This window comes from Corvus moneduloides, chromosome W (assembly GCF_009650955.1).
Source record: "Corvus moneduloides isolate bCorMon1 chromosome W, bCorMon1.pri, whole genome shotgun sequence".
Taxonomy (NCBI): Eukaryota; Metazoa; Chordata; class Aves; order Passeriformes; family Corvidae; genus Corvus; species Corvus moneduloides.
In genome coordinates, this window is record NC_045510.1 from 8,794,094 (window position 1) to 8,817,909 (window position 23,816).

General features: G+C 43.7%; 1 protein-coding gene across 3 annotated transcripts in view; it reads left to right on the top strand.

Moving 5' to 3' along the window:
• The window catches only part of LOC116437378 (kinesin-like protein KIF2A), a 193,649-nt gene that overhangs the window by 126,269 nt on the left and 43,564 nt on the right, over positions 1 to 23,816 (top strand). For 2 of the 3 annotated variants that reach the window (XM_032095045.1, XM_032095044.1), the window contains exons 3-8: positions 699 to 815; positions 1,259 to 1,313; positions 2,959 to 3,081; positions 3,648 to 3,748; positions 15,586 to 15,681; positions 20,152 to 20,206. In XM_032095045.1, coding sequence (XP_031950936.1) covers positions 699 to 815; positions 1,259 to 1,313; positions 2,959 to 3,081; positions 3,648 to 3,748; positions 15,586 to 15,681; positions 20,152 to 20,206 — 547 coding nt within the window. The remainder of the gene's footprint in view (positions 1 to 698; positions 816 to 1,258; positions 1,314 to 2,958; positions 3,082 to 3,647; positions 3,749 to 15,585; positions 15,682 to 20,151; positions 20,207 to 23,816) is intronic. The other variant, XM_032095047.1, reaches the window with a different exon arrangement.

The following is a 23,816-nucleotide window of genomic DNA, read 5'->3' on the forward strand; positions in this document are numbered from 1 at the left end:
AAATATCCTCTGATAGAAGGCAGGTTACAACCATCCTTCCCCCACCAGGTTCGGGAAAAAAGAAATTTTCCTCAGAGGAAAGTGAAAGAGATAAAAACTATTTCTTTAACAAACACACAGGAAAAGGATAATAATGCTAAATAATAATACCTCTTGCTGTGGAGAGAAACCTGGGAAAATTTCAGAGTCCTTCTGTAGATGTGGTCTCTCTCTTCCTCCTTGGAGCTGGGTCATGGGCCCACCTCCAGGGCCTCACTGGAAAATTGTCCCAAGGTGTTCTGATGTTGAAACAGTCCAGAAGAGAAGAAGGGGAAAAAAACCCCCACGAAGTTCCAGGAAAACACAGTTCAACTCTCAGTCTCCCTCCAGATAAAAAAGAGCTGAAAAACTGGCTGGAAAAAAAAGGGTGCTTCTCCACTCTTGCTGCTTGCTGCCACAGAAGCAGAGGAGTCTCTATCTCTGTGTCCTTGAACAAACTGCTTTGAAGAGTTCACTCGGGTTTTTTCCTCTCCCCCCTCTCAGGCTCAGTTTAATGGCACAGAAAGGCACAAAATTAATTTCTGGGCATAGAGCAGCGATAGGGGATACACATCATAAAGTCACCCCAAGACATTTATTCTCAAAAATATCAGGAGAAATGGAGAGGGCAAATATTGTTCTAAGAATCATAAATGTATTTTTTATATTCTTTTACACAGATTGACTTGGAGAGCATATTTTCACTTAACCGAGATCTTGCACCTGATGAAGATATTGAACCTAGTCCAGAGACACCACCATCTACTTCAGCAGCTAAAGTAAACAAAATTGTGAAGGTTGGTAATACCTATGCAACATGTTCATATTAAACTTTCAGTACTCCTATACATATTGTTATGCTTGAATTTTTAAATCTAACTTTTGTGTCTGTGGAGCTACTTGATAACTGTGTTCCTTTCTTTTTCCTATGGTGAATAGGGGTTTCTAACAATTTTCTAAGAACAGGTTTGGCAGAGAGGGAGTTGGGGACTAATATTTATATAACTAAATATATCTCAAGGAAAAATATAGAAAATGTTTTGGAGGTTGTTTTGAAACAGTATGCATAGTTCAAGCAGTCTTCACCCTGGGCTCTTATGGGAAGGATTTGGCTGCAATCACCTCTTTGTATTGCTGATGTCATGTTATTTTTACTCACTGGAAAGAAGCAGAGGTGGGGCTGCAGTTTACTTTTTCAATAATAAGGTGATCAAATATCAGAGATTTCTTTCTTTTACAGAGTCGACGAACCATGGCACCTATTAAGAATGACACTCCTGCCAGAGATAATAGAGGTAAATGTCATCTCTTTCCCTTTCAAGGAAGTAAAAAAATATGGGAACATTTTAATCTCCTGCTCATATAACATTTCTTGATAGTTCTGCATTTCTAATTCTAACCCTATGGGTTATTTCTCACTTTACAGTTAATAGCGAAAAATCTACAAAAATGCTCAAATATCACAGGAGGATAAGTGAAAAGTTTATATTGGATGAATATAGATGCATCTAATAACAGGAGAAAGAATAGTTATTTCTTATTGTTTTAATTTTCTTTCCTGCATTAAAGTTAGCTCGTACTGATGATGGTGATGATTCTTTTTCCAAACGTTAATCTACTGTCATTAACTCAGGCTAGATTCCATTCCATCTGTTTAAACTTGAAAAACAAATGGTTTTGTACATCTTTTTAAGTGTTCAGACTCTTTCTGGTGGATGTTTGGGATCGCTTTCTGCCATTTGCCTCTGAGGGTGTTAAATCAGAAATCTCATGAAAAGGGGATTTTTTTTCAAACCAATATGGTTTAAATTTGAGATATCTTCTTGACGGGCTTTTCTCACATCCATATATGTCATCGTTTGTAGTAAGTGGCCTGTTTTGTATGGAATAACCCTGTAGCTTGTATTTGAATAGGTCCTGTGCATCTTACTATTCACAGTTGGCCTAAGTATTTGTTCTTTGTTTGCCTTATAATTAAACTTTTCTCTGCACACTGTCTTGTTTAGTGTAGTTAATTCATGCTATAAGCTAGATCTTCTATCATATTTGGGATGATCTGGAGATTTGTTTTCTCTATCCCATTTGATACCTGTTTCCATAGTTTTCTCCATGTTGCACAGAGTGATGGTCTTCATTTGGAATGTCATCTCTAGGCTACTAATCAAAAGTGTTACCTTCACTTTCATACTCTTCTGGCAGATCTTGTTAGGAATATGTACAGGAGAATAGCCATCTCAAGCAGAGCTGCTTGAAGCAACTCTGAAAAACAAAACATTCAGCTCTATCAAAGAAGCTTGCATGTGTGCCACTCTCACTGCATTCACTGGGAACAGACATCACCCTGCATCTTCAGAAATTAGAGTCCATTATCACATATCATAGAATCAATGTTTAGCTTTCCAGAATAGTGTCAAAGGGGCTTGTTTATTCCACTTACTGATTGAGCTGCATTTTGCTGCCTTTCATTTCTATCTCTCTACTCATCCACACATTGTAGGTTCAATGGGGTGGGACCATTTTGTAACATGTAGAGAATGTGAAACAGCGAGTCCTTTTTTACTGGGTTTTTGTGTATAATTATAATATAAATAAAATTTCAACACTTTAAACTTCAAAACTGCATATCTCCAAGTACATAATTAATTTTATGCACATAATACATTCTATTAATTGTGTAAAAGAGTATTTAAAAATATGCGCATGCAGCATTGGTACTTATTAATTATGTTGTGTTGGTGTATAACACTAGGATAAAAGAAGCTGCATACTGAATGTCTTTATTAATAGACTTTCTACATGTATGGATTCCCCCCTCCCTCCCCTCAATAAATTGTTGTGTCTTGAAAGGGGCCTCTTTTTATCTTGTCATAAAGCATTTCAGAATCAGATAGAAATGTTACTCTTCCATATCTAGATGAACTTTGTGCTTTTCATTTGCAGTGGTTGGTTCTGTACGCACACGGCCTACTCAGCTTCCTGAACAGTCTTCCTCCTCACAACAGAATGGTAGTGTTTCAGATATATCTCCAGTTCAAGCTGCAAAAAAGGAATTTGGACCCCCTTGTATGTAAACTGTGTATCAAGGATTCATTCATTCTGGGCATTGCATGTACATTTTTTTCAATTATGTTGTTGTCCATAAATGACAAATGTTCTATATATGCAGTTGCCTGTAGGCTTCCTCAAGAAGCTTTTTCAGAGTTCTGTGGCTAAACAAATGTTCACTTTTGTCATAGTGGCTCTTTCTGTCAAATTTATTTTTCCTTTATCTCTTTTTAACTATGACAGTGTTTTTTTTTTTCATTTACCTGGGCTTTCTTTTAATTCACACCAAGAGATCACATGTATCCAAATATCATCACATGTCCAAATATTTTTGAGGGTCATTGTTATATTTTTGGTTCTGTAATGATTGTCCCATTAGTATGGCTTTCTTGCATTCGTTTATTATATACATTTTAGAAATTAAATTGCTGTAATTATTTTGTACTAATACTGATATGCTTCAAAAGAATTGCTATAAATAAAAGCATTTTAATTATTCATAAATTAATAACATTGAAATGTTATAGTATAAATACTAAATTCATGCAACATTTAAAATATTTTTAAATTATATTTTCTTTAAGCACGTAGAAAATCCAATTGTGTAAAAGAGGTTGAAAAACTGCAAGAGAAACGTGAAAAAAGACGGTTACAGCAGCAGGAACTTAGAGAAAAAAGAGCTCAGGTTAGTATTTTTAGCTCAGATGGAAAATGTATATCAGGAAAAGAAGTTGTTTGCAAAATTATGTACTTTTTTTCAGTCTTCAACAATTTTTATGAACTGTAATCATCTTGAAATGAAATGCTTTCATCCTGTATGCTGATTTGATAAGTATTTTGGTACATGGTTGCATTGCTTTGATAACTATTTCTTTAGTCAGTTTCCCCCTCTTTTCTTTCCTACAGAAATAATTGCTTACAATTGTTTAGCATTGTGTGTTATTTAAAAATGAAGTCCTGATGATAGCTATTACTTAAGGAAAATATATTGATGAAAATAATCAAATATTTGGCATTTAGATATGGCTGTTATTCTACAGGAGGTATTAATAGAATCATAGAATGGTTAAGATTGGAAAAGGCCTCTAAGATTACCAAGTCTAACCATCAACCTAGCATCACTGTGTTCACCACTAAACCATGCCCTCAAGTGCCACATCCACATGTTTTTTGAACACTTCCAGAGATGGTAATTCTAACACTTCCCTGGGCAGCATGTTCCAATGTTTGACAACTCTTTCCATGAAAAAATGTTTTGAGGCCATTTCCTCTTGTCCTGTCACTTGTTACTTGGGAGAAGAGGCCAACGCCCACCTCACCACAACCTCCTGTCAGGGAGTTGTAGAGAGCAATAAGGTCCCCCTGAGCCTTCTTTTCTCCACACTGAGCTCCCCCCCAGCTCCCTCAGCTGCTCCTCATCAGACTTGTGCTCCAGACCCTTCCCCATCTCTGTTGCCCTTCTCTGGATGCACTCCAGCACCTCAATGTCTTTTTTGCTGTGAGGGGCCCAAAACTGAACACAGGATTCCAAGTGCAGCCTCACCAGTGCTGAGTACAGGGGGACGGTCACTGCCCTGGTCCTGCTGGCCACACTATTGCTGACACAAGCCAGGATGCCATTGGCCTTCTTGGCCACCTGGGCACATGCTGGCTCATGTTCAGCTGCTGTTGACCAGCACCCCCAGGTCCTTTCCACAGAATTGGTAAGGTTGGAAGGGACCACAATGGGGTCTTCTGGTCCAACCTCCCTGCTCAAGCAAGGTTATCCCAGAGCACATTACACAGGATTGAATTCAGGTGGTTCTTGAATATCTCCACTAAGGGAGACTCCACAACCTCTCTGGGCAATCTGTTCCTGTGCATGGTCACCAGCACAATAAAGAAGTTCTTCCTTATATTCAGGTGGAACTTCCTGTGCATCAGTTTCTGCCCATTGCATCTTGTCCTATTGCTTGGCACCACCGAGAAGACCCTGACTTGAGCCTCTTGGCACCCACCCTTTAGATATTTATATACATTGATGGGGTCCCGTCTCAGTCATCTCTTTTTGAGGCTGAACAGGCCAAACTCCCTCAGCCTTTCATTGTAAAAGAGATGCTCCAGTCCCTTAATCATCTTTGTCTCCCTCCAATGGACCCACTCCAGGATCTCCATGTCCCTCTTGTACCAAGGAGCCCAGAACTGGACACAGCACTCCAGATGTGGCCTCATTAGGGCTGATGACAGCAAGCTCAGTGCTGTGGTTGGTACACCTGAAGGACTGGATGCCATCCAGAGGGACCTGGACAAGCTCGAGAAGTGGGCGCATGGGAACCTCATGAGGTTTAACAAGACCAAGTGCAAGGTGCTGCACCTGGGTTGGGGCAACCCCCAGTATCAATCCAGGCTGGGGGATGAACTGATTGAGAGCAGCTCTGGAGAGAAGGACTTGGGCGTGCTGGTGGATGAGGTTGGACACGAGCTAACAATGTGCGCTGGCAGCCTGGAAAGCCAACCATGTCCTGGGCTGCATCAGAAGCATGGCCAGCAGGTTGAGGGAGGTGATTCTGCCCCTCTGCTCTGGTGAGACCCCACCTTGAGTACTGCATCCAACTCTGGGGTCCCCATGACAGGAAGGACATTGACCTGTTGAAGCAAGTCCAGAGGAAGGCACCAAGTTGATTAGAAGAATGGAGCACCTCTCTTATGAGGAAAGGCTGAGAGAATTGGGTTTGTTCAGCTTGGAGAGGAGAAGGCTCTGGAGTGACCTAATTGTGGCCTTCCAGTACCTGAAGGGAGCGTACAAGAGAGATGGAGAAGGACTTTTTAGAAGAGCATGGAGTGACAGGACAAGGGGGAATGGCTTCAAACTGAGAGTAGGTTTAGATTAGATATTAGGAAGAAATTCTTGACTGTGAGGGTGGTGAGGCACTGGAACAGGTTGCCCAGAGGACTTGTGGATGCCCTATCTGGAAGTGTTCAAGGCCAAGCTGGATGGAGCTCTGAGCAATCTGGTCTAGTGAAAGGTGTCCCTATCCATGGCAGGAGGGTTGGAACTAGATGATCTTTAAGGTCCCTTTCAACCCATGCCATTTTATGATTCTATGAGTAGAGAGGCAGACTCCCTTGACCTGCTGGAAATGTTCTTCCCAATGCACCCCAGGATACCATTGACCTTCTCGGCCACAAGGGCACTGCTGGCTTATGGACAGTTTGTTGTCCACCAGGACCCCCAGGTCCTTCTCCGCAGAGCTGCTTTCCAGCAAGTCGGCCACAGTCTGTACTGGTGCCCACGGTTATTCCTCCCCAGGTGCAGGACCCTGCATTTGCCCTTGTTGAATTTCAGATGGTTTCTCTCTGCCCATCTCTCCAACCTGTCAAGGTCCTTCTGAAGAGCTGCACAGCACTGTAGGGTATAGGCCACTCCTCCCAGCTTTGTGGCATCAGTAAACTTGCTGAGGAGGCAAACAATACTGGGCCCAGTATTGAACCTTGGGGGACACTGCCAATGAGAGGCCTCCAACTAGACCCTGTGCCACTGATCATGACCCTCCGGGATCTACTGTTGAGCCAGTTCTCAACCCACTTCACTGTCCATTCAGTTCACACTTCCTGAGTTTGCCTATAAGGATGATGTGAGAAAGCGTTGAAAGGCTTGCTGAAGTCCAGGTAGACAATATCCGTTGCTGTCCCCTCATCCATCCAGGTAGTTGTTTCATCTTAGAAGGTAATCAGGCTGGTCAAACATGATTTCCCTTTAGTGAATCCATGCTGACTGCTTCTTATCACTTTCTTGTTCTCCATGTGGATAGAGATGGCCTCCTGTAGCGGGTTGAGTTCGAAACCGGGCGGAAACACCAATTAAATGTAGTGGGTTTGGTTCAAAATATTCATTACTTACTTATTTTCCTTCTGTGAGATAAGAATTAGGAGAAAAGCAAAGCAGGCACAAACCTTAAACAGTTGCAGTACAATGAAAGAGTTTTATTACTAATAGAATTAAAAGTAAAGAGAAAATAACAAAACAAAATTAAAGCAAATCCCCCCCCCCCCCCCCCCAGCACTTCTCTCCTTTTACCCAGCTCACACAAGGGATAACAGAACATGGGATGTTAGTCAGTGTTCCAGTTCTTGAAAAGTCTCTCTCTTATGCTTAAGGAAAAAAGGGTTTTCCTTCAGTTGCACGTGGTTCCCAAACTGCCACTAACAGCAGATCTGCCCGGAAACAAACAATCTGCTGTGTGTAGAACATCTCTCCCATGAAAAATCTCACAGTTCCTTCACACTGCAAAACATAGGCCATCACATGGGGTTATTAATCTTTTTAAGGATAAGTTCTTTTGGCCTGCACACAAAGGCTTTTCTTCACCACAAGTCTCTAACAGCCTCTTACTACTTCTATATAGCCTGGCATAGGCACTCTTCACAATCTTCACAGGCACACGAGGATACTCTATCCCCCCATGTTCTTCAAATGGATTAAAGAGACAAACAGTTTGTGGTATTACAGTTTCTTACCACGGCATGTAAGAAGGTTTTTTTAAGCTGCGCGCCAGAATCGCGGCACCGCCCTCTTTTCTCCCGTCGCCATTTCCAGCTCCGTCCCACGTGACTCACTTCTCTTTCTCTCTGACTCTGAAGCCGCCATGTTGAAGGGTGTTCTTGTTCAGGCTTTACGGTGGGGAAAGCCTCGCTCCCTTTGTGCTGCTAGCTGTGTAGTGTCCTCTTCAGTTCAGCACGAAGTGTGCTGGCTGCAGACAGGAGGCTCTGCCGGCTCCCATTGACTCCGCCGGCTCCGCATGGAGAGGAGAGGGACCCGCCTGTCCCCAGAAGCCGCGCTGGATGGGTTTAGCTGTGAGCAGTCCATGGCTGGTTTTAGCTGCCTGCGGCTCTGGGACCGTCCCCCTGCAGCGACCCAGGGTCCGTGCCGCAGCGTTGGGAAAGGGGGAAGGGGCAGTGGCCCCGGCCCGGCGGGGCCGGGAGGCTCGGAGCCCCCCCACCTTCCAGCAGGCGACCTCCGACAAAAAGGGGAAGTCCCGCCTTTCTGTGCGGTTTAAATATGTAAATTGTGAGAAGCGTAATTGGTCTTAAAGACTGTCCATCAACTCAGGGTCAACCCAATACACCTCCAGAATGAGGCACTCCATCCCCTTTCCAGGGATTGAGGTGAGGCTGACTGGCCGGTAGTTCCCTGGGTCCTCCTTCTTGCCCTTTTTGAAGACCAGGGTGACATTTGCTTTCTTCCAGTCCTCAGGCACCTCTCCTGATCTCCACAACCTTTCAAAGATGATCATGAGGGTCCTCGCTATGATGTCCGCCAGCGCTTTCAGCACTCCTGGATGCATCCCCTCAGGGCCCACAGACTTCTGGATGTCCAGTTTGCCTAGGTGTTCTCTAACCCAATCCTTCTTGACCAAGGGAGTGTCTTCTTCCCAACCATTCCTTTACCCTGGTCTCCTGGGTCAGAGATCCCTGAGGGCTGGTCTTATTGGTGAAGACTGATGCAAAAAAGGCATTCAGTACCTCTGCTTTCTCTGTGTCTGCTGTTACTAGGGTCCCCTGTTGTAGTGGTTTGGCCCAAAATACTCATTACTGTTTATCTGCTGTGAGATAAGAATTAGGAGAAATGCAAAACAGGCACCAAACTTGAAAGAATATAAAGAAGTTTATTAACAGACCTAAAAGAAGAAAAAAAAAATTATACCACCTTCAGAACTCTCCTCCTCCCCCCACCTTCCTCCCTTCACCCACTGACAATGTTCAAAGACAACCCTTAAGATGTTCAGTCTGTTTACCACTTCCATAATAACCTTGTTCAGTCCATTTAGAAAGAGAAGTCTCTTCTTGCTCATGCTATGAAAACATTTTCACAACGAGACAGCCGCCCACTTCCAAATATTGTTCAGTCCATTTAGGAAGAGGAGTCTCTCTGCCTGCGTGTGAGTCCTTTCCCCCGACTTGCAGCTTTTCCCGCAACTGCTTTCGAGGGTCCACTCTTGAAGTTTTTTGGGGTACAATTTTAAGGTTGAGCCGTTCAGAAACAAAAAACAGAGGCCCTTCTCCTTCCCTGGGAGCAAAGGGTCTTCATCATCTTCATCTTTAGGACTATCTCTGGGAGCATCTCTAGGGACTGAGGTTTTCTCCTTTCCCGTTTGGAGCAAAAGTCCTCATCTGGTTCATCTCTCCCTGTCCAAACTTCTCATGAAATTACAGCTGCGTCAGCATCTGCCTATCTCAGCGCAGGTGCTTTGGCTTACGAGTTGAACACTCCACCCCCCATATCTTCATGAAATTACAACGGGATACTCTGATATATCATAGCTTCACAACAGAATTCCAGCTTTAAGCATCTCCTCTCTCTCTTCCCTCAGGGTTTCAGCTCTTCACAGCAATAAAAGGGTTAATCTCACCTCAGCCTTGCAGCTTTGCAGCTGGAATGTTGAATGTTTCTTATCGCAGTGGAGAGGGGGGAGAGCCGAGCCGCTCCGGCTGCCCACGGCAAGGCAGTGGGGGGGGTTCCACGGCTGGAACAGGTCCATCGGCTTCAGGATGGCCTGGCCCAGCCCAGCCTGGCCCAAGCAGGGCCTGGCCGGGCCCGCTGGCCCCCACACGGGGCCCGCAGCCACCTGTCCCAGCGCCGGAAACGAGAGAGAGCTTGGAGGGGGAGTTTGCCTATTCTTAAATGTGGATAACAGAGGTGATCACAACTTTAAGTGGCTTAGAGAATTGTCCATATTCAAACTGGCCAGCTGATAGGTTCTATCAGTTCCCAGAGGAAACTGTAAGCACCTCTTAGCAAGGACATCCCTTCCGGGACTATGCTTGCTAACCTATGACATTCTCCACCCCTCACCTCTGTGAAGACACATTTAAGAATTATTATCAAAATTACATTCAACTTCTACCATATTCCACCCCTAGATAGTTCAATACAATTGCAATATAAGTTTCTCACTATCATGCTACTTAACTTATGACTTAATACTTGCTTTGCCCAGTATTCCTCCTAATTAATCATTATCTCACAGTTCTCATCAAGTGCCCGCATTCTCCACCATTTTGTCGCGGGTTACAAACCGAACACGCGACACCTGTCCATTAAGGAACAGGCCCACATTATCCTTTGTTTTCCTTCTGTTATTGATGTATTTGAAAAAAAACTTTTTGTTATTCTTGACATCCTTGGCCAGACTTAATTCCAGATGGGCCTTGGCCTTCCTCATCTCATTTCTACTTACTCTGACAACCTCTCCCTATTCATTCCAAGTGGCCTGATCCTGCTTCCACCTCCTGTGTGTTTCCTGCTTTTGCATGAGTAATAACAGGAGTTCGTTATTCATCCAGGCAGGTCTCTTGCCCCTTGTGCCCGATTTCTTGCTTATCGTCGGGATGCATTGTTCTTGAGCCTGGAGGAAGCAATCCTTGAATATCAACCAACTCTCTTGGACCTCTCTTCCCTGCAGAGTCTGTTTCCATGGGATTCTCCAAAGAAGATCCATGAAGAGGCTAAAGAGCTCTCCTGAAGTCCAGGGTTGTAATCTTACATGCTGCCCTGCTTCCTCCTTGCCCGATACTGAACTCCACAATCTCATGGTCACTAGAGCAAAGGCTACCCCCAACCTTTGCATCTCCAACAAGGCCTTCCCTGTTTGTTAGCATAACATTTCCACTGGGCAGCTTTCTAGCCACTCTTCCCCAAGCCTAACCCCCTGCTACATGGCGTAATTACAGCATTATGATAAATTGTTCTTTATGATGTATGGTGTTTTATAGATCTCTTTGAAACTCATGTTTAAACAGTGATTTTTTCTTTTTCCTTTATACCTGTCTATGCATTTATAAATTAGCTTTGCATAATGCAAACAGTTTGCCAGTAAGTTGTTATAAACTTATGTGAAAGAAATGAAGTTGTTAGTTTTATTTGGTTTGTACGGCCAGGTTTTGGTAGCAGGGGGACTACAAGGGTGGCTTCTGAGAGAAGCTGTTAGAAGCTTCCTCCATGTCTGGCAGAGCCAATTCCCGGCAGCTCCAAAGATGAATGTGCTGCTAGCCAAGGCTGGGCCAATTAGAAATGGTGGTAATGCCTCTGCGATAACAGATTTAAGAAGAAAGAAAAAAAAAAAGTATTGCACAGTTGCAATTGCAGCCAGAAAAGAGCGGGGTGAGAACATGTGAGAGGAACAACTCTGCAGACACCAAGGTCAATGGAGAAGGAGGGGGAGGAGCTGCTCTGGGCACCGGAGCTGAGATTCTTCTGCAGCCCGTGGTGACCATGGTGAAGGAGGCTAGGCCCCTGCAGCCCATGGAGGTCCATGAGGATGAAGAGATCCACCTGCAGCCCGTGGAGAAGATCCACGCTGGAGGAGGTGGATGCCTGGGAGGAGGCTGTGAACCCGTGGGAAGCCTGTGTTGGAGCAGGCTCCTGGTAGGACTTGTGACCCCACTGGGGACCCATGCTGTAGCAGCCTGTCCCTGAAGGACTGCACCCTGTGGAACAGTGATCCATGCTGCAGCAATTTGGGGAGGACTGTTGCCCATGGGATGGACTCGCGTTGCAGCAGTTCACAGAGAACTGTTGTCCATGAGGCGGACTCATGTTGGAGAAGTTCGTGGAGAACTGTCTCCCATGGGAGGGAGCCCACGGTGGAGCAGAGGAAGGACTCCTCCCATTGAGCAGCCGCAGAAACAAAGTATGATTAACTGACCATAACCCCCATTCCCTGTCTCCATGCGCCACTGGGGGAAGGAGGTAGAGCTGGAAAGGAGGGAGGGGTGGGGGGAAGGTGTTTTTAAGGTCTTATTTTTCTTCTGCTGTGATTTTGTTAGTAATAAATTCAATACCTCTAATTCGAGCCTGTTTTGCCCATGACGGTATTTGATGAGTGATCTCTCCCAGTCCTTATCTCAGTCCATGAACCCTTCATTATATTTTCTTTCCCCTCTCCAGCTGTGGAGGGGAGTGATAGAGCAGCTTTGGTGGGTGCCTGGCATCCAGCCAGAGTCAACCCACTACATTAATCCTTTGAGAAAATCTATTAATATTAAATGACTTGCTGTCGTAGAAGTGTAAAAGCTTTAGCAAAACTACTAGTGTAATCTTGTTGGCAGCCTGTATGTGTGTATTAGTCTCTCCAAAGAGATACTCCTGTGGTGGGCTGACTGGCCAGATGCCAGGTGCCCACCAAAGCTGCTCTATCACTCCCCTCCTCAGCTGGACAGGGGAGGGAAAATATAACAAAAGGCTCATGGGTTGAGATAAGGGTGGGGAGAGATCACTCACTGATTACCATCATGAGCAAAACAGACTCGACTTGGGGATATTAATTGAATTTATTACCACTCAGAGTAGGATAATGAGAAACAAAACAAATCCTAAAAACCCCTTCCCCCCACCCCTCGCTCATTCCCAGGCTCAACTTTATTTCTGATTCTCTACCTCCTTCCCCTAGTGACACAGGGAGACAGGAATTGGGAGTTATGGTCAGTTCATCACATGTTGTTTCTGCTTCTGCTTCCTTCTCAGGGACAGGACTCCTTCCCCTACTCCAGCATGGGGTCCCTCCTATGTGAGACAGTCCACAAACTTCTCCAACGTAAGTCCTTCCCACAGGCTACAGTCCTTCACAAACTGCTCCAATGTGGGTCCCTTTCCACGGGGTGCAGTCCTTCAGGAACAGACTGCTCCAGCATGAATCCCCCACAGGGTCACAAGTCCTGTCAGCAAACCTGCTGCAGCATGGACTTCTCTCTCCACAGGGCCACAGGTCCTGCCAGGAGCCAACTCCAACATGGACTTCAGACAGGGTCACAGCCTCCTTTGGGCATCCACCTGCTCCATAGTGGGTCTCCTCTATGGGCTGCAGGGGCACAGATGTCTCACCATGGTCTTCACCACAGGCTGCAGGGGAATCTCAGCTCTGGCACCTGGAGCACCTCCTCCCTCTCTTTCTCCACTAACCTTGGTGTCTGCAGAGTTGTTCCTCTCACATATTCTTACTCCACTCTTCTCTGGCCCCAAGTACTTCCACGCAATAATTTTTCCCCCTTTTAAAATATGTTATTACAGAGACATTACCACCATCGCTGATGGGTTCAGCCTTTGCCAGTGGCAAGTCTTGGAGCTGGCTGGCATTGGCTCCATTGGACATAGGGGAAGCTTCTTGCAGCTTCTCACAGAAGGTACCTCTGTAGCCCTCCCTCTACCTAAAACCTGGACATGCAAACCCGATACAACTACCAATCTGCTAGTGACATGGGAAATACCATCACCAATTCAGGCAATTTACTTCATGGTTTAATGATTTTTCTAAGTTGACCTAAAATCACTTATTTTGAAATCTTGTTCTCTAATTTCCATCCACTTTAACAAATGCAAAGCATTACTATGGCTTTATGTGTGAAGAGCAAATAATTGGAGCAAATAATTTGTTTCATATGTTAAAATTCTTTGATGTGGTATTGATGACTTGAGGTGGCCACCTAAAAACAGAGACTAGACAAGAATAAGGGAATAAAAGTAGGTATTTATTTGAAGGGCCTTCAAAGGTACACCCTGGGCAGTCAAAAGGCTACACCCAAGATGGACGACAGGTCACGGCTTCTTCACACTTTTATAAGTTTGGTCCATTTGCATATCAGGGTTAATTCTCCAACTATAACCTCAGTTAATGATGTAATTACCCCAAGTTTGCCCCCCCTTTAGAGGCTTTAGTTTACATATTTTGGGGCCTGGTGTCCTTGAAGACCAAACCTAGAGAGGCTTGTTATGTCTAACCAGCATGAGAACAGCAGCTAACAGGCCACACTAAACTTCAGAGTTACACACTAGGCAGTACAGGATTTGAAAAATATAAAAGTTAAAACCTAAGGCATCATTCCCCCCCTTTAGAGGCTTGACAAGGCCTCTACCTTGTCGAGACTCTATTCTAAATATTCTAATTATCTATTAATAATATGTGTTTAACAGCAGTATACATCTAACAACAGTATATATATACAAGAATTATAATTACAACTACTATGAACAATTCTTTAATCCAGGGCCAGTTTGGTAACCATGAAATCAGGGTGTGGAAGATATAATCAAAGCTCAGTGTGTTATCTTTGAATGCTAAATACACCCTAAATTTTCTTTTTATCACTTCTGTGACAACCCTTTTCATCCAAGTCTTAAATTTCTGTATTAACAAGTTCTGGTTTTCTTGGTGACTTCTATGTATCTGTGCTTTTTGTTGCTTTGTGTATTCTGTTGTGGTTGTGAAATGCATCAAAAATTAGCCAGGCACTGGCTTCTGGTTGGCAAGACCTTTAAACAGTTTGAAGAACATTAGGCAAATACCTTTTCCATAATAATCAATACCCCTTTCTGAATGTTAGAAGGAAATGTTTCAGCAGGAATACATTTATTATTGACTTACTATAAGTAGTTTTTAGTTCACTGTAGTCAGTACCTAAAGGTACAGTCAACTTCTGATTACCAGGGCACAGTTTTGTCTGAAGTGTGGATCAGCTGTGTTACAGGTTACATGAGCTGGCTCCATTTCAGCTTATTAACCCCAATGCAGTACTTTCTGAAAGTGCCTGTCATCAGATATGATCCAGAAGGAGTTTTAGCTCATTTGTGGGAAACCATGCAAAGTTCAGTAAGGTCTGAGCACCAAAGCTGGCTATGCATGGCATCAGCAGCATGTCCAGAAATGGGGTAAAAACGAATAGTTGCAGGGAAAACTGACAGGAAGAACATTTGCGTGATTCTGCAGTGAACCAGCACAGCCCACAGTAGGCTCAGTAGCTCAGGCTTTGCAAGGTTTAGAGGGGCTCTGTGCATGGCCTCTTATATTTCCATTCACTCAGATACTCATGGTTCCAGGTTTAGGGACAGGAGATCTTGTGTGCCTGAATATAGCCTTCTGTGTATCATTTGGATTGATTCTGCTTTTTTGGGGGGGTCTAGGAGTGTTAGAACAGTTTCCAATGCATCCAAGTAACTGTAGGAGCTAACTCAGGACCAGCAAGTAGGATCAACCTCCTTTAACCAACTTGGATGCAGCAGGATTGTGTTTAGAGTGGCTGGGGCACCTGCACTGTACTCTGCAGTGTGTTTTGTACCTGTGTAATAGAGTGTATCCATTTCTCTGTTGGACGAATTTTTTTCTCAGATTAAGAAGCACTGACTGTGTATGTTATCTATTGTGCAATTGTTCAGCTGTGTTTCTTTAATGTGAAGATTCTGGCAAAAAGCAGTAGTCGTTTCTTTGTTGAACAGAATTTTAATGACTCCTCAATTCAAAAGTATTTTCTAATACATGCCAACCAAAAATATGAAATAGAAAGTATATAATTGTTTTGCTTTATGACCAGTAAATTAGCCCCATCAGAATAGAAAATGGCATTAAACTTGAAGTTGAGACATTTATGGTGTTTTGGAGAAAAATTAACATTTCAGTTAATGTGTATTTTTTTTACAAATAAAGTTAGAAGTTATTGAAATTAGTTAATTTCAGGAAAAAAGTATATAAGAAATTCTGTTGCTTATTTTCCTAGGATGTTGATGCTACAAACCCAAATTATGAAATTATGTGTATGATAAGAGATTTCAGGGGAAGTTTGGATTATAGACCACTGACAACTGCAGATCCTGTAAGTATCCAAGTGATGTGGAAAATTTTTACTCTTCTGAATTTTGCTCTGCGTCTCCAATTTTTTTGATGTATGTACCTGGCCTTGAACACTTCTACAGCGGGAGCATCCACAAGTTCTCTGGGCAATCTGTGCCTCACCACCCTCACAGTAAAGAATTTCTTCCTAACATCTAATATAAATTTCTCCTCTTTTAGTTTAAAACCATTCCCCCTCATGACTATACTCCCTGCTAGAGTCCCTCCTCATCTTTCCTGTGGGCCTCCTTTAGGTACTGGAAGGCTGCTATAAGGCCTCCCCAGAGCCTTCTCTTCTCCAGGTTGAACATACTCAGCTCTCCCAGCCTGTCTCTATAACAGAGGTGCTCCAGCCCCCTGATCATCTTCATGGCCTCCTCTGGACTCACTCCAACAGGTTCACGACCTTATGATGGAAGCCCCAGAGCTGGATGCGGTACTCCAGATACGGTCTGCCAAGAACAGAGTAGAAGGGGAGAATGACCTGCTGGTCACGCTGATTTTGATGCAGTCTAGGATGTGATTCACTTTCTGGTCTGTGAGCACACATTGCCAGCTCATATTCAGTTTCTCATCCACCTATACCTCCAAGTCCTTCTTGGCAGGGCTGCTTTCAATCTACTCATTGCCCAGACAGTATCCATGTTTGGGATTGCCCTAACCCAGGTGCAGGACCTTGCACTTGGCCTTGTTGGACTTCATGAACTTCACATGGGCCCAACTCTGAAGCCTGTCCAGGTCCCTCTGGATGGCATTCCTTCCCTCCAACATGTCAACCATACCACACAGCTTGGTGTCGTCAGCAAAATTGCTGAGGGTGCACTCAATCCGACTGTCCATGTCACCAACAAAGATGTTAAACAGCGCTGGTCCCAATACCAACCCCTGAGGAACATGACTCATCACTGGTCTCCACTTGGACATCGAGCCATTGACTGTAACTCTTTGAGTGCAACCGTCCAGCCAATTCCTTATCCACCAAGTGGTCCATCTGTCAAATCAATCTCTCTCCAGTTTAGAGACCACGATATTGTTCGGGATAGCATCAAATGCTTTACACTAGTCCAGGTAGATGATGACAGTCGCTTCTCCCTCATCCACCAATGTTGTAACCCCATTGTAGAAGGCCACTAAGTTTGTCAGGCACAGGGTCCAGCGGAAGGCCACAAAGATGATTAGGGGACTGGAGCATCTCTTATGGAGAGAGACTGTGGGAGCTGGGCCTGTTTAGTCTAGAGAAGACTGAGTGGGGATCTCATTAATGCATATAAATATCTCAAAGGCAGGTGCCGAGAGAAAGGTGCAAGACTCTTTTCAGTGGTGCCATGTGACAGGATGAGGAGCAATGGCCATAAACTAAAATGCAGAAGTTTCACCTCATCATGAAGAACTTCTTTACACTGAGGGTGGCAGAGCACTGGAACAAGCTGCCCAGGGAGGGCATGGAGTCTCCCTCTCTGGAGACATTCAAAACCCACCTGGACATGTTCCTGTGTAACCTGCTCTGGGTGGCCCTGCCTTGGCAGGGCACTGAGATGACACTGATTGGTATGTAGTTCCCTGGTCTTCCTTATTTCCCTTTTTAAACATCAGGGTTATGTTTCCCCTTTTCCAGTCATAGGAACATCACCAGACTGCCACAATTTCTCAAATATGATGGACAGTGGCTTAGCCACTTGTCTTGGTTTGAAAGACAGGTGTCTGCCAAGGAAGGTGGGAACCTCCCTTGGAATGGAAAATATGACCCCCTTCCCTCCAAATTATTATAACTTTGAAATTAAGGGGCTTTCAGGAAAAGACATGGGAAAAGGAATAACAGTTCTTTACAAGTATGTATATGTATAACAAGGCAAACAAACAACAACGATGGCAGCAACAACAAACAAAACCAAAAACCCAATAACAGCCTTCTCTTGGCTGACAGGCACTTTCCCCTTTGGTGTAGTTACAGTCACAGCCGGCAGGGGCGCTGTTGGCTCCCAGCCGGGCAGGGCAGGTGAGCTGATTCCCCTGCAGCTGCAAGGAGCGCTGTGGCGCGAGTTCAGACACATCTTTCTCACCTGGTAATGGCAGGCGCAGGCAGTGGAAGATATGGAAAAGGGGCTTCCTTTACAAACTCACCGGGGGGGGGGGGGGGTTGGGGGGCAGTCGGTCCCCCTGTCCCTCCGGATAGCGACATGAGCTGTAGCAGGAACCTCAGAAGCAGCAAGCTGGAACAGCAGGGATGAGCAGACCCTGGAGTGGCAAACAAAATATAACAAAAACTCTGCAGCTGTAGCAGGAGCTGCGGGGTGTCCCAGCAGACACAGGGTGCTGGTTACAGTGTAGTGAAGAACCCGGAGCAGTGGCATAAAAACCGGTGGAGCTGGGCAGTGGCAGCCAGGCTCCCGAACACAGCCGGGAGATGCGCCCTCCCGGAAGGGGAAGTGGGTCCGGGTCCCAGGTTTTCCCCTGAGGCACCCAAGTAGATGGTGAGGGTCCTTTCCAGTCAGGTCGGGTGTTAATAAGGTCCCAGTGCAACGGCTGTTCTTGCGAGCAAAGGCTCAGCCACGGTAAGGAAGAAGCAGTTCAGGGCTGGGCTCTGCGGTGGCAGTGGATTCTCCCCGCGGTGAGCAACAGCTCGACCGTCCTCCTCTGATGCCGAGAGTGAGAAAGCGAGAGGAGCCGAGCCCAGCCCCTCACCCCCCGGCCAAAATCTCGAGGTATCTCTGCCCTTCCCAAGAGAAAACTCCCCAGGTAAGAGAGTAGCCAGCTGCACCCTTCCCTCTCCTCTTCCCAGCCACATCTTTTGTTCTCTTAAGTATCGGTAGTTATTGTCTCTTAGCAACAAATGGGAGAAAATTCCCTAAGAGAAAGAAAAAAAAAAAGAAAAATCCTAACCTCCAGCACCACTTTCTCAGCCAGTTCCCTCAGGACCTATGGATGTATCTCATCAGGTCCCAGGGAACTGTGCACCTTCAGGTTCCTTGGTCTCAAATCTGATCTTCTCCTATGGTGGGTGGTACTTCATTTTCTCAGTCCCTGCCTTTGGATTCTGTGAGTTGGGCAGTGTGACTGGAGCACCTGGCAGTTAAGACCAAGGCAAAAAACTCATCGAGTACATAAACTTTCTCCATGGCTCAAGTAGCCAGGTTTCCTGTTTTACTCTTTGGGGCGGAGTTATAGTTTCTTTCATCTTCCTTTCTTGTCCTATGTGCCTGAAGAAACCCTTCTTGTTATTTTTCATGTCCATAGTGAATCGCCCCAAACCGGGCCAAGAGAGACTTCAGAGAAGTGGGTATTTGCTTTATTCGGCGCCGGGTGCGTGGGGGATCGCTCCTCCTAACACACACACAGCACTCCATACAGCCCAGTATTATGGGTAAAATTTATGAATATTCATCACATTCCTTGGGATAGGAGTGGTTATACAAATTACTTCTCGGAAGTCATTAGTATCATTAGCATACATGCCACGCGTGCGCTGTGTACCCTGGTGGTCGAACTGAGGAAGGCTCCTCTTCTTCCTCAGGGGTCTTTCTGATGAAGATCAGTAGTCTTCATCACAATGCACTTTTCACCTTTCTTTCTGGAGCATGGGCAGTCCTTCGTTGGGTGATTCAGCGGTTTCTGTGCTGGTTTTCAAAAGATCTTGTTCCTCTTATCTTGCTCTTATCTTGACAAGATTAAGGCGAATCCTGCTGCTTAGGTTTTGTGATTAACATTTGCTGTCTCAATATTAACTATTGATAAACCCCCTTCTCAATAGCCAAGTTCAACTCCAGCTGTGCCTTGGTTTTCCTGATCCCCTCCCTGCACTCCCAGCCCATATTCCTCTAATCTCCCCAGGATGCGTCTGCCTCCACTGCATATGCCTTTTGGTTTTGTGTTTTAGTTTGGCTAAGAGGTTTTGACCTAGTCAAGTTGGCCTCCTGCATCCTCTGCCCAATTTCTTGCGTGTTGGGATTGAGAGCTCTTGCACCCTAAGAAAAAATGTCTTTTAAATATCTCCCAGCTCCCATTTGCTCCTTTACTTCTGAGAACAGTTTCCCCAGGGATCCCATACACTAGCACTGAAAGTTTGCCTTTCTGAGGTTTAGGGTCCTGATTCTGCTTTTTAACTCTTCTGTACTCCTCAAGACTGAGAATTCTACCTGGGCATGATCAAAGATATTGTGACAATTTCTGTCAATAGCATTTCTACCCTGTTACACCTGGATTTGCTTGCTATGTTCCAAGACATACCTGTTACTCTGCAGAGTCAGATCACTGTATGGGGAGTTTTATTAATGTATTGTTCTCCCTTTTGAGTTCTAGGTTACTGTGCAGACATGAGGGGCTTTTACACATTCAGATGACTCACTGTCTTGTAAATTTATATTTGTTTAAATGATATTGTTATTCAAGAATAGAAGTAAAATATTGTATAACTGCAATTGGGGTATATTTCACTGAAAGATTGTTTCCTTTGTAGATTGATGAGCACAGGATATGTGTTTGTGTACGAAAACGACCACTCAATAAAAAAGGTATGGCCATTTAAGATTTTGTGGAATTTTTTTCTCTGAAAAGCTGCTTCCAATAGTAATATTATTTATATTAAAGAGATCTAGAAATACTGATCAAAGGTGAAACTGTTATACTAGACAATATGTGTGAGGCACCCAGAAGATTTATAAACTTATCATAACCTAAGTAAAGACGGGGGAAAAAAGTAGTTTAACTGTCACCATTTTATGGTGTGTAATTTTTCCCCAAGGTTATCTAGGATGCATTTAATTGATCTGGGAATTAATTTTATTGTAATTTCTTCAGTATTTTTATATTGTGTTAGGATCACCATTCTTTTAAACTATCTTTAAGTGATCTCCTGATCAGTGAGCAACTAAATGAAAACTTTCCTACACTTTTTTTTTATACATGTATATTTGTGCTTTCAAGTCTTCAATCAGACATCAAGGGTGCAATTCAGATGCCTGAATGTTGGTGTCTTCTAACATTTAAGGTGCTCAAGGGTGTCCAAGATATCCTTGCAGGGCTAGCAGGTTATAGACAAACTGGAGACATGTACTGCCTGGAATTGCTGCTCGGGGCTGGGCAGGATACCTTAGGGCATATGAAATGTCACTAAACAATTATTTTTAGGTACTGGAATCACTCCCTAGTGACTTCTTTTCATGTATGATTCGCTTTACAACTTTTTTTTGTTACTGCCTGATGATCAGACTGGAGTCTATATCCCCCCTCAAAAAAATTTAGGTTTTCAACTCCAGTTAAATCCCAATCTTTCTATGAAAGTTCTTTACTTTCATGGGAAATTAAGAACTGCAAATGCATCTGGATTGAAGCCTGTATGACTCTGTCTCGGTTTTGAAAGACAGGTGTCTGCTAAGGAAGGCAGAGGCCCCCCCTTGAAGTGGCAGATATAACCCCTTTTCCCTCCAAGTTATTATATTTTGAAATCAAGAGCCTTTAGGCGAAGATGTGGGAAATAGGAATAACAGTTCTTTACTATATATATATATATATGTATATAACCAGTCAAACAAAACAACAACAACTATGGCAGTAACAGCAATCACAAACCCAGTGCCAGCCTTCTCGGCTGTCAGGCTATTTCCCCTCGGGTGCAGTTCCGCTCGCAGCCGGCAGGGGCGCTGGCGGCTCCCGGTGAGCAGGGCAGGTGCGATGGTTCCCCCGCGCCTGCAGGGGGCGCTCCGGAGCGAGCTCGGGACACACGCGGCACCGGTGCCCTGGGATCCCGGGAAGGGATGGAACAAAGACTTCACAAACCCCTGGGCAGCCGATCCCGGACTCTCAGGAACAGCAGGCTGGAACGGCAGGCTGGAGCGGCAGGGACGAACGCAAATCCCGGGTGGCAGACGAGATGTATCCAGATGGGAAAAACCCACGGAGGCCCAGGCAGGCAGGGCGAGCAGGGCTACAGCGTAGCGAAAGCTCGAAGCAGCAGCGGAGCAGGGCAGCCACAGCTCGGTCTCCAGCAGGGCAGGGAAAAGCGGCTTTTGGGGTCCCGGCGTTGTTTCCAGCAGGAAGAAAGAACGGCCAAAAAGAAAGAAGCAGCAGCTCCTTTCTCTGCAGCTTCTCTCTCCGGACGCTCAGAGCGAACTGACCCCACACCCAGGTGTAGACAAAGGAGTAGCCAGGTCCGCCCCACTCCCCTTTTGTCTTTCTTAAGTACAGCTATTTGTCCCCTAGCAACATGCATATGGGAGAAAATTCCTTTAACAGAGAAAAAAACAGACTAAACTAAAACCCCAACAGACTCCAACACTAAAGTAAGCTGATTTTCATTTTGAAAGATGTTTCTTTCCTTCTCTTTGTTTTTTTTAGCTTAAGGACTCAAAGAACATCACTCTGACTCTGAAACATGGGATGCATTTATTATTTTTGTACTGCCAACTACACATTGAGAGTTATCTGGAGGATATCCAGAGGAACATGGGAGAATTGTATAGGAAAGGGAGAACATATATTAGTATATAGTTAGTTTTCTTTTGTCTTATTTTTTTCCCCTCCATGTTGCTGCTTTCCCTCCCTTTTTTGTTTATTACTTTTACTGTTTTCTTATTCCCTGTATTTTTTTTAATTGATCTGAAAGGAATGCATAATCTCAAAACCTGATTGATTGAAACTATTTTTCACAACCTATGTCATAAGGGCATTCAATATACAAGTCTGGTAACAGTTTCTGTTTTAGCACTGGAGGTTATCTTTAATAAAATATAACTTAGAAATGTGATACATTTGGGGGGGAATGTTACCTTCAACCTGCACTGAAGGTGGAGAAAGTGAAAATACAGTAATTGACAGCAATTAACAGTCATGAGGCATAAATTAGATTCTGTGCAAATTGCATATCTTGGATATTAGTGGTTTGGAGCTATTAAAAAGAGCTCTGAGTTGTTGGTAGGAAGATGAGTGTCTAAGTAAAAATGAGGTTCGCATTAAAGTTATTTTGCATTTTAAAGAATAAACTATAATAAAAAGATATTAATTAAATAATCTATGCTGGGGAGGAACCATAAAGATAATCTTGTACCCACATAATGCAGTATTCTGAGAACATTCAATTTAATTTTGAAAGTTCATAAGAAAAAATATTTGTCTTGCTACATTTTAAAATTATATAAAATTATATAAAGAAATAGATGTTAGTGTGTAATACCCTGAAGAGAAAAATATAATTAGTTTTTCCTTTATTATTGCAATAACATGTCAAAAATATTATCTTTCCTCTTTCATGTTCTGTATTTTGAAATGCTGTAAGATGTTAAAATAATTTAATAGAAACCAAGTGTATAAATCAATTTCTGTTAGTCTCACAAACACAGAATTATCACCAAAGTCTTTAGGTGTTCTCAGCACCAATCATTTTGTGGATTGACTTTGCAGGACATAGGTCTTCAGACTGACATTTTAAGATTTTATTTCAGTGACATATATTTACGATTGAGAAATTATATAATTGTGTGGTGGATTTCAGAGACACTATTTCAAATTTTCATCAGCAAGGAATACAGATTGTCATAACAAATAGCTGGAAGCAGGTAAATGTCTTACTCCAAACAATTGTTTAAGAAAAAACAGCTTTTGACTGCTTTAACTAAAGTTTTTTCTGAAAAAAAATTACCTTTATATAGATCTTTTCACCATTATTCCTTATTTATTCTCTGTGATTGCTGCAGAATAATTGCATTTTATTTTATTGCAGTGCAGTTGAAAAATTGGTTATATAGTGACTTGAATGCATATTTCTGTTGGTGTGTAATGTCATGCAATAATAACCATTGTGCTGTTTGATCAGCATTTTAACTGATGAAAAGATGTCTATCTGATTGTATAGAGCTACATCAAATTCTTGAACTGCATGTCTTAAGAAATTTTACATAGAAATGCAAGTAGGACACATTAGTGATTCTGACTGTACACAGAAAGGATCATTATTTTTGTGCATATCGTGGATCACTGGGTTCTCTGTTTTGCTGAGTCATATCTCATACAACAATTAGCAATAAATTGTAGTGCTATGTAGTAATTATAACCTGAGGACTCACTATTGAAATTGCATCTAGATGGCTTTTGTTCATTCCTAGTGATAGGAAACATCATTAGCATGTT